Genomic DNA, 11,963 nt, shown 5'->3' on the forward strand with positions numbered 1-11,963 from the left:
AAAGGCAAAAATTATTCCTCGATAAATACTGTTCAAATGAGAAAAATTACCCATGGAACTTTTCTAATGCATCAAGTATCCTTTTTCTCATGTCTTCAAAGGGCACACTGTCCACATTAGGATACGTTGGTATGGAGTCTGCTGGGGTTTCATGGTAAAATTCCATGATGACGTGATCAAGTTTACTAACAAACAGCCGCTTCAGACGGTGCCATGGATATCTGTAAAAAGTAGATTGTCATTTGTCATCTTTTGGCTTCCACAACATGAACTCATTAATTGATGTAAACATCATTCTTTGCAAAAAATGAAAATATAAATAATTTTGCACTAAAATAAATCTTACCCAGTGAAAATTAAACTACAGAGGGGAAAACATTATCACAAGGGATCTTTTCTTCTTCCTCAAAAATAGCTATACTTTTCATTCTATAGTTTGTTATGATTTTCAAAAAAGTTATAACAAGTACAGTATGTCAAAAATGATTCCCACTTGTAAGTTAGAAATGCCATTTAAACAGAGATGTTGATCCCTAATGGCTGTAGAGTAAATAATTAGCATGAGTCCAATAAAATCCTCTATCTTTCCAATTAATGCAATTACTAGAGTCTAAGAGAGCTCTGGATCAGATTGGATGATTACTATTACCTGTATCTGAACACAGTTTATGCTGTGGTCAGATTGGTAAAAGCATTTAGACACTGGGGTATGCTTTTTATTATGGATACTAAGGTTAATTGCAAGACATGACAATAATTATAAAAAAAGTATTAAAAAAAGATTAAAAAGAAATGGGTTGATCAAGTTTAAACTTAAAAACACAAATAAAAATATTTAAAAAATATGGAATGCCACGAGTTTTGCAACCTCTTGATTGGCAGCTGGGACACAGATGAATGTGGGTGTTTATATTTTTAAGATCTCAGAATTCCTTTTTAGTCTCACCTACATACTGTTTGCCATAAAGATAACAGGTGGGTCAGTAAATAACAATTTATGTGGTACAATGACCTCTTAATTTTGTTTCCCGGGCTCTTCCTCCACCATTAATGCTGACCACCATGCATAGCCTATCGTGTGCTGAAAAACGGTGTTAAACCCCACAACAACAACTACTTCTTAATTTTGAAGAATATTGGAGGTTTGTAAAGTTGCTTCTAAATATTTTAGATTTATTCATTTGTTTGCAAAAGATGCAATTAACGGTCTCACGATCTAACACTTTGCAAATGGTTTACCCATAAGACCCGGGTGTTTACTTGAAAGCTTAGCTCTTATTAATAGATAGCATGCTTTAGAATCAATCAAATGTTCAAAGATCAATTGATTTTGGAATATTTCCAGTGGAGTCAGTTTGACACAAGGTTCCTGCATCAAAATGATTTTTTTATTTTCCAGGTGTTTTCTAGGAGATCTTAAGGAGAAAATTATAAATTTCAGGAGTCATTTTAAAAGTCTGATACTTTATTAAAGACACAACACTGCTGGTGAAGACGTGTACTGTATTTGCCGGCCTACACGACGATACTTTTTGACCAGAAAATCTTGGCTTCGTCTTTTACTCTGAATCGACTTATATATGGATTATGTCATCTGAATCGCTTTATCATATTTTTCGTATGGAAAATAATTCTCCATGAGTATGAAAAATAATGTGTAAAAAATATTTCATTTTAGGGAAGAGATCATTTATGAACAAATATAGGATCCCACAGTGAGTATAATAAAAATTACAATTACATGATCGTCAGTATTAAAAATCATAATAAATCAGATGTAATTGTGCTAAAGCAGCATGCACCAGTAATGTACATTGTTTGTAGTATACACTGTTTAAATTTAATTACATATATATGTGCAAGAATTTACAAGTTCGAAGATGAATAACCATAACAAAGACCTATTCCATCACAATTTTCTTCTTGCACCTAATGATCAAATAATCTGTGTGCCCCATTGAGAGACAGACAGATGTCTTCACAATTGTAAATCTGTATTGTTCACTTACCTGATGACTGATTTAACTTGTGTACAAGTGCAGTACCATATTCCATTATCAATTAATACCACTAGTTAAGCAATCCCTTCTAATTTTTGTTTCCACTTCCATTATTACAAGAATCACATAGCTTTATAATGGTATTTACATGCTAATTAAATATGCTATGGCTGTATTCAGTCATTCCAATCATACCAAGATAACACCTGTTTGAGGTCAAGATTCTGCAGACCATATCAGAGTAGCAAGACTACTAAAAGGGAAATGAGGATACCCATGGGTATTATGAATACCATACCATATAGTTAAAGGAAATGCCAGGTGGTTACTGTTGTAAATTTCTCAGCCCCTGACAATTTTGAACTTGCCCAGGGAAATGACAGTAATTTAAAGTACATCTAACATGAGCAAAGATCAAAAACAGTTGTCACCTCAGTACAGGAAGAGTACATGCACTTTAAACAAAATCTTAATTGTTGGAATTGGAGAAGTCGTTATCCTTGCAAAGAAAATTAGACAGCATGCAAAATGGTCATTCTTGGGATTTAGCCTGATGGAGACTATATGCATATAACTATTGTGAATTTTTAAACCCTGACGGAGTATGGTATGTACTTTCATAGTTTACATTTACTGTTTCATTTATTGCTTTCTCTCTTTAACAAAAAGCTTCAGCGACATGTCAAAAAAAAAAGAACAAAAACATTGACAAAGAGTTGAATTCTCTCATATATTAGACTATATTTGATTTTGATCACGAGGTGCAAAAAGAAAAATGCGATGAAATACATATGCATCCTTCTCTTTGTATCTCCCCTCCCCCAAAAATGCATTTTAGTATTAATGATGCAATCTTCCTATTGACGGTAACCTGAAATAACATACAGTGATACTTTTAATATTTATGAAACCGGAAGTTACTATAATTTAATTCCATACAATGTTGCAAGTTTTATCCTATCTGTAACTCAATAAATTTTCGGGTCAGCATCATTATATGTAGTTAAAAGTACATAATATGTTTAAAATACTTCTTGTGAAATAAATTAAATACTTTTAGTTACATTTAATGATCCTGACTGGAAAGGTTACTGAGTTACAGATAGGATAAAATTCGCGATGCTGTGTGGAACAAAGTGAAAAACAGTATCCAAGGTGTTGATCTGGCCTCGTTTTATACTCCACATCGACTTATATAAGGATGAAGGATAGAAAATTTGCCAAATTTGCCAATTCGACCTACACGCCACATCGACCTATAAGCAGGCAAATACGGTATGCAAAAATCTATAAGTTACCAGACTCAACCATGGGTACTGTTGTACTATGACGATTGTTGCAAAATTGTTCACTGCAAAGTTGCAGTGGAAAAATAACATATTTTCTCTAACAAAAGTTTCAGTTTAGCTTTTAAAAATCAAATTTCAGGACATATTATGAAAAAAGTCATTTTCAAGGTTTCCAGGATATTTTTGCTGAATTCATATTCTAGTTGGATTCAAGGCCTCCTTAAAAATCAGGTGGATGTGGGAACCCTGTTGTCAACAGTGATACAATATCCGATACTCAGCACAGTTTATGTTGTGGTCAGATTGGTTAAAATGTTTAGAGACTGGGGTATCCTTTCATTATGGATATCCTTGAGGTGTTCGTTTACTGAGGTTGTGAAAATATAAATAATTATCAAATGACCAAAATTTGTGGCTATACTGGTGAATAGTGGTATAAAAACTTGATTTCTCTTTGTAAATCCAAGCCTTAATGGGATTGACACTCTTATGAATGAACAAAATGTATGTGATACTAACTAAGCATTCTGAAGTGATAAGATGTCAGACCATGGACTGCCAAGATCAATGATCAGCATGATATTCATTTTGGACCAACTAAACACCATAAGATGTCCTCTATACAAAGCCACATATATATATGAACATAGGGGTCACACTACCAGGTGAAGTGATCAACTTAAAACTGTAATTTTCACCTTCTTCTGTTAGAAATGCGAAAACAAGTTGCCCTGTGATTTGTCAAAAGTACATTGAATAACTGTCATTTTTTTTACACGCCCCTCACCTTAGGCAGGTTAGTTCCAGGGTTATGTTATAGCTCAAGGTGAAATGCAGGCTTGATTTGTTACAGCTGACTGACCATTAACCCTTTCTCAAGTAAGTTAGCAACCATCACTGCCTATCTTGTGTTTTAAAACTTAGAACTTATGTAAATAGCAATTTGTATTTTAAGAATAGAATCGGTAACAGGAATATTTTAACTGCTGCATGAACATTATTTTCCCCATAAAAATCAGTTTGGAACCGTTAGTGAACCTGAGATGGGGAAATAATGGTAGACATCGGCAAGTCTAGGAAGTACCACTTTATTAGATTGTCTCTTTTCTTAAACCATTGGGCAAATATATTCAGGAAAATATACAATTCAAAGAAAGGAGAGACTAAATATTATGTTATTAAAGATTTAGGTTTAAAATGCAATTATGAAGATCAGAAACAAAAGGGACAATGCTATGTTGTGGAATTCAAAAGGTGCTGTATGGTCAAAGTTGTTTTATGAGTTCCTGGACCCCTGATCAGTCAATTTATGGGGGTGGGGGGAGGCAAATTTCAAAAGGTCCCCAACTTTCCTCGAAAAGGCACCAAAGCAAATGTATCTCTATTTACTCAAAGTGTGCACAATACCCAGGAAACGTGCATAAATAAAATAGTCAAATTTCAAGTGACATATGCCTGTACCTTTTTTTTTTTTTGGATCCAACCCTGGTGAGTTCTCAGTAATATTGTGTACTATTTCTTCTGACATCCAATCACAGGATTATAAAGGGTGATTTAAACTCGAGGATTGTATTATAAAAATGACACCATGCCTTTCCTTAGTTGAAATAAAATTATCTTGTGAAGAATGTAAGAGCAACAAAAAAAGATTTTCCTCCCCCAGAAAGAACGATCAAGCCCCACAAGTTAAATGGCCATTCCCTTGCAGTGCACGTGTAGTTAAAACTGAACGGGTATGTATACTCAGCCATGTAACTGGCTCATTACATGCTTCTTAAATTCAAAATCTGCTCTTGTTTTTGTTGTTTTGGGTGTTTTTTAGAAAACAAAAATGGAACCTTAAAGGATTACTTTATGTTTTTATACAGCAATATAAATTTGCTGTTCAAGAGAAGATCAATATGATAGGCCTCTCCTCAAGTCAGGGTATAAGACTTTTCAGATTTCTTTAAATAAGTAAAAGTGCAAACATGCAAAAGAATGATCAACCTTCTCTAAATGTAGAGAATAGACAAGACTTTTTACTTCTACTTTTTAATTGTCCCAATATATTTGATAGAAATTAATATTACTTGATTCTTCAAATGGCATCTGATTGTAAATCATATATGGCATTTTGGGTTTTCTTTGGGCGGTCACCATTCACTAACTATTCAAATGCCAACCAGCAAAACTTCCATTGTTAATGACTAGACCATAGTTTGAGCTACGTATTTTAAGTGCAATGCACTAAGTCATCCATGTGACTGAAGCACATGTTTACCAAGCCGACATTGACATTTTCTAATGCTAACATTTTATAACAGTGTTTATAATGGTTGCTGCCTTGATTTCAGCTGATCATCCGCTGAAGCCAAGTACTGGAGAGAGACCATTTAAGTTTCTAACAGGGGTGGGGGAAGTAATTGCTTGCAAAATAGTCTTATTTTGGTATGTGCTACAAAAAAAAACCACTTTGCCATTCTTTGCTTTACTTTTAAAAAAACATATCTTGTGATCAATGAAATAATAAAACATATCAGCCAAAAATGATAACTTAGCCCCATAAATTTTAATTGCTAGTCCCTTACAGTACATGTGCCTTCATAATTTAACTGATAGTTGTGTACATGTACATTCAATCTCATAATTGGTTCATTACTGCTTACGACAAAACATGTGGCATGCATTAAAGTGTATATTCGGTGTTTTATTTTTTGCTCTTCGTGTTTTAAACAAAAGCTGCTGCTATCTGAAATTTAACTGTCCATACCTCAGAGGACTACTGTTCATGTTTAAACAGTAGGAATAATTTACACTGCTCAAGAGAAGCTCAAAGGTGGACCTCTTGTCTAGTCTGCATGCAAGTTTTCTAAATGCACGAAATATACAAGACTTTTCAAATTTATATATATATATATATATATATATATATATATATATATATATATATATATATACACACACACACCATAATGACTGTAAATCTTCCAATACTATAATTCTTAGGACACCCTAATTTATTTTCAAAAGTAATTTTGTATGACCTATAAATGTTGGGACACAAAATTAAAGCAATATTTTCATGTCCTATACGTCTTGGGACACCATCAACATTTTATTCCACTAATCGATAAATGTATTTTCTTGATCATAACATTTTTTAGAAAGTGACCAAGGTTGTTAAGGGACAATTATCATGAACTATTGCATGGGGGATTTATACAATGATATAATTTGTTTGAAAAGTCAATAAATATATTTAATTTTCATCTATTTCCTTCTTATTTCTACCCAATAAAAATGGGCATAATTTCACTGATGTTAAGAGTTGAGCACTAGTAGGTTGATGTAAGAATTTACAATAGTAACCTATCCCTTTTGTCTTCCATTTTTTATTCTTCACTTCAGCATTAATGCATTATAATATTGTATCAATGCACAAGTAATTAGATTTTATTTTGCTTTGGAAATTTAAATACCTAACTGGTTAAAACTGTGCTCCATGTATGACATGAGTGAACAATAGCGCTTGGTTCAACACTCGCATTACGGTTATAGCATGTTTACATCATAGTGTCACCGCATGTACATTCAAGATTTTGACTTGCACTAAATGAAGTACATCCCTTGGATTTGAATTATAGGCACAACTGGGCTAAACTTAAATAATACCTCCAAAATAGAATAAAGAAATTCCAGAAATAATGCCATGAAAATAACTGTAATACCTTAAAACACTCAAAATGTAGTTTTCTTTGATGTAAGTGACCATAAGTAAGCACATGTTTACTCAGCTATAGTAATCATGCTACTCAGTTGAGCAAGTGTTCATACCTTAATTGATTTACAATGATATTGATGTCAGTGGTTAGTCAATCCAACATAATTGGGGGGGGGGTGGCCAAATAATATATTACCGCTATTTGGCAGGGCATCTCATCCTGCTCAACCCGTTTTAGATTTTCTAACAGTTAATTTGTGTGGAGTAACATTGTAGAACAAAGTTACCCACACAGCTGCCAGACAAAAATCAGCCTTATCACATGCCACTTTCATGAATCAAACAATTACCTGATCTCCTGTCAGAAACCAAAACTCAAATCTGCCAATTATAAACAAAAGGAAACACCAAGACAACCAGCTATCAAAAATCAATGGTTGAATGAATACTGTGTTGAAAGTTACGAATTTGTGTTATGGTAAGCTTAGAGACAAAACTAAAATGTATGAATGATGTTCAGTTAAGTAAATATACTGTATACTGGTTATGTAATTTGCATAATTAAAGATGTGTGTCATTTCATGCTTTACAATATGTTGTTGGATCACTTATATCTCTGAAAAACGGTAACTCTTGAGCATGTGGGTCAAAATAAATAGCAACTGACATTTTTATTTTAAACGTGATTTGGAAGAAAGAGATTCTGTAAAAGTGATGAATAAAGCAAACATCCGCATCTAGTATTTTGGGGAATAAACAAGGATATACAATTTGCACAGTGTAAGTACTGGTCTGTACACTATATTACAGTACCGGTCGCCTGGAAAACTCTCAGCGCCCCGTGAATAATTGGAATTTTTTATTTACTTTTTTTTATATAAATGTCATGTTGGAAAAATCAGAAAATGTGCACATGCAAAATAAAATAAATACAATCATGGTAGTTTATAACTGTTTCTTAATGTAGTAAATGATGCCTGCGTGGGTTCGAGTTGCGGGTTCGGCTTATGTGGGTATGTGAGAAAACTTGCCAGTAGCTTCTCATGAATCAGTGGTTCTTTCCGGGGTTTTCCTGGTTTCTTCCTCCACAATTAATACTGGCTGCCAAATATAGCCTATATTGTGCTGAAAAATGGCATTAAACTCCACAACAACAACACGTAGTAAATGAACATGAGCTGTCACTGCTGTGTGCAGCATCAGAATCTTGCCAATTTTGTCTAGACTTATTTTACGTCTGTAAGTGTGGGGACACCAAAAATGCTATAATTTTTAAATGCGCATAAATCTTGGAGACACAAAAAATTATTTATTGTTTTCATGACCCAAGACTTACAGTCATTACAGTAATTGAAATAAAGATCACTGAATATTGAAATGGTATTTGATTGTTTATCATTCTTGATGTCTCAGTCTTTCCTATGGGTGGTCTTCATCGATTGGCTTTTTTTCTCTCGCAATTAGTGAAGAGGGATAAAAATTAGTGAATTTTGAACACAGTTAGTGAACAATCATACCATGTCACTAGCTTCATCTACTTTGACAGTAATGCGTTAAATGAAAATCCCAAATTAAACTAAAACATATTATTTACACTGATTACAAGTAAAAATTTATTTGCAACCAAATTTACTGATGTACACAAACTACACATTATTTGTCATGAAATTATTTGTAGCAAACTTGAACGTCCTAAATTTGGCATTGGTAAATTTGTTTTCGAAACAGTTCAGGCTTCTTGCCTGCTGTTTAATCTTGGTGACTAAAACTTGCCAATTTTTAGCACCCAAGGAGGCATTAAAGTTTGTCTTATTTTTTCTTACAATAGGAAATAACTCTTTCACAGTCACTGTTGCTGATCTCAACTGAGAAAGGCAGGTTATATTCAACAAGAAAACTTACGAACAATGCTTTAGCATTGGTAACTTGCAGAACTTGAGTAGATGGCTTAAAGTACTCCTGAGCCGAAATCTGCTGGGTGCTCTTCATTTTTCCAATATCCATGTGCTTTTTGTAAGCTGTATGCTTTTTCACATTACTGTCACATGCTCACGGGGGCTTGTATCATTGCTTACAATTTATGTTATACATGTACTATATAATATTATCATTATATAGTACATTTATAACAGGTAAATACACAGATAAACAGTTTCAAAGTGTGCAAGCGTACACTGTAAAGTTAAGCAAGAGTTGTTGTTCTTGAAATGCAAGTTATAAAAATGGCATTAACGTGTGCTGTGAAGCTTTAACTGTAGGAAATCAAGTCATATTTGATTAGGCAAATAAAAAAATGTTTCCAGTTGACAGAATGTCCCAGTTTCTCACTGCAGACCCTCGACTTTTTCCCCAATGGTATAAAATGATTTTTAAAAAAATCACATTGCCGAAATTGATTTGTGTATCTATAGTCTGACTATGCATCCCCGTTTGCTTGTACCCCCCCCACCGATTTCAATAACAAAAATGTTTAATGTGATAAAAAGTGCACAGAACTAAGTCAACTGAATCACTGATTTATAATTTCTAACATGACTGTGACCAGAATGGCATTAATACTGGCATCCCCTGCACCTTTCATTCTTAATGGACTTTCCCAACAAACAAATTGGTTGGTACAGTCAGACTATAACTGAGCCAGTTTTATCCAGTACTTTGAAGTGCTGGAAATATTATGATTTATAGATAATGTTTGTTTTTAAAAAAAATAATAATAAAATGCTTAACCTAATTTTAAAATTAGTAAAATAGGAAACACAAATAACAGCCTTTTTAAGTCATTTTTTAAATACTAATTTGTGTCTAAATATCTTTTCTTACTAGCATTTAAAACCGAATTACAAATTACTTTCATACATCTTGACATTTGTTTGTTTTCCTTTAGAACTAACTGCAACATCACAAGTTTACTTCTTGTTTACTGTCATTTTATATAGAGCCTGGAAAGGCTGCTCGTACATCCAGGCTCTTCTAAGCAAATGGCAGCGCTGATAAAACTGTTTATCGGTGCCTTGTAAGCAACAATATTAGCCCTTGTAAAATTCCCAATTCTAAAATTCACGGGACACTACTGTACAAAAAGCATAATGTTTATCGATGTTTGATGGCTGTACTTGAACCTTTATTTCACTTCTGCTGAAACATCTTTTTCTGCGGAGGTGAAAACATTTTAACTGTTGTGTAGCTTAATTAAGAAATGCTAAAAATCCACATGATGAAACATCAAACGATTAACAATTAGTGATGTCTGCACATGCACAGAAAAATATGAACTCGAGCAAATTATGATACATGCTAATCTTTCAATATCTCACAAATTTCTTTTTAAAAAAAGCTGTTTTCATTTGGTGTTTGATTAAAAAATGAATTGCAGTTAATGAGGATGTACATGTGCCATTAAAAAATAAAATAAGTTGGGCCCGTTTTCTTCACGAGTATTTGTAAAACTCCTGTTCTAAATACAGATTAGATCCTTTACAATGCTTACTACAGGGCACATTGTAACAACTGGATATAGTTCTACTAACATCGCGACTAGCAATACAGGACCGTTATGGGTATCAGTGACCATTAATGCTATTCTGACTATACGAAAAAATGTGAAAATGCAAGGTCAATAACATGAAATCGGGAATTCATTTTTTTTTATGCGGCGTGAATCCGTGAATCGCTATCGACAGTTGTGAAATTCACGCCAAAATCGTGAGGGTTGGCAGGTCAGTTATTGTTTTTGTATTTTGTAAAGTCCTGTAACCTTTTACGATTGAAGTCAGTTAAACAAAATAACCGACTGACTTTGTTTAGTAAGATACTTGTACTATTTTTATTGCGAACTTGACTTCCTACGATTAACCGAAACCTGGCCTTTACTTTAAAGCAAGCCAAATGATCCTAGGGAAAAACAACTTGACCATAAAGATGCCACTTTAATCATTGACTGTAAATGCATATCTGAAGAAATTTTACGAAAGAATTTGAACGCACATTGTTTCCCCTGACTTTGCAACTTGACGAAGGTATTCTTCCAACAGCTCAGGGATTTCTTCGTTTGGTTTCTTCTCGAAATCTGTAACAGAACGTAAAGTGTGAATAGTAAAGGTCTGCTACGAATATTGAGTAACAAATACAATATATGTGTGTCATACTTACTGGTTAAAGCATCTAAAATATCCTCTCGATTTTCCATTATTTACCGCCAGTCAACCAATAATGTCTTACTAGGTGAGAAGCTAGAGTTTGCCGGAAGTGACGTTCGTGAAAGAAAAACTATTATCCGAACCCCGATCAAGACTGACCGTAAGACACTTGTTTAAATTTATAATAATAATAATAATAATATACTAATTTATATCTCTCACTGTGCGTATCAAAATGTATTGTTAGGCGTATTGTTGGGGGGGGGGGGTAGATAATAATTGCAAATATTCATAAACTATTCAGCAATGATTTCAGCTTTTAAATTTGACAGTAGCGAATTCCAAAATAACACTACCAGAAAATGGTCCTTACATTTTTCGTCTTCGTCTTGGTATAGAAATTAATGATATTCGTTTTTAATATTAATCATGTCCTACACTTCTTTTGGAGCACTTATCGGATCAGGCAGCTCTGGACAGCACATCGGATGATCTCGATAAGAAAGTCAATCTTTTTTTTTTTTTTCAATCGTGCCGATTCCATGCAGGGAAATGTTAATACGAGCGGTAATATAGCACTAGTCCGATAAATCAATCCCCAAATCAATGTTGATACTGATGGACAATATCAACATCATCATGGGTGAAGGGTTGATTTATCAGCCTAATAACACGCCAAATCGTTCAACATGGATGAACAGGAACAATCATAGGTGAGCTTGCAGAGATCGTAGGGTGACATGGAGCAATTGTAATGTGTGTGGTGTGTGTGTCATTTGGATTTTTAACGTAGCTTTAACAATTTTTCAGTCATATTTCTACGATGTCTGCAGTG

General features: G+C 33.7%; 1 protein-coding gene across 1 annotated transcript in view; it reads right to left on the reverse strand.

The window, feature by feature from the left end:
- LOC149774340 (uncharacterized) overlaps positions 1-11,239 on the reverse strand; it is a 50,866-nt gene extending 39,627 nt beyond the window's left edge. The window contains exons 1-3 of the mRNA XM_089945499.1: positions 11,142-11,239; positions 10,977-11,058; positions 51-221 (exon numbers count right to left, since the gene is read on the reverse strand). Of these exons, the coding sequence (XP_089801625.1) occupies positions 51-221; positions 10,977-11,058; positions 11,142-11,178 (290 nt within the window). The 5' untranslated portion in view covers positions 11,179-11,239. The remainder of the gene's footprint in view (positions 1-50; positions 222-10,976; positions 11,059-11,141) is intronic.
- Between the last annotated feature and the right edge of the window lie 724 nt (positions 11,240-11,963).

This window comes from Sinohyriopsis cumingii, unplaced genomic scaffold (assembly GCF_028554795.1).
Source record: "Sinohyriopsis cumingii isolate HCF-2022 unplaced genomic scaffold, ASM2855479v2 utg000349l, whole genome shotgun sequence".
NCBI classification, from domain to species: domain Eukaryota; kingdom Metazoa; phylum Mollusca; class Bivalvia; order Unionida; family Unionidae; genus Sinohyriopsis; species Sinohyriopsis cumingii.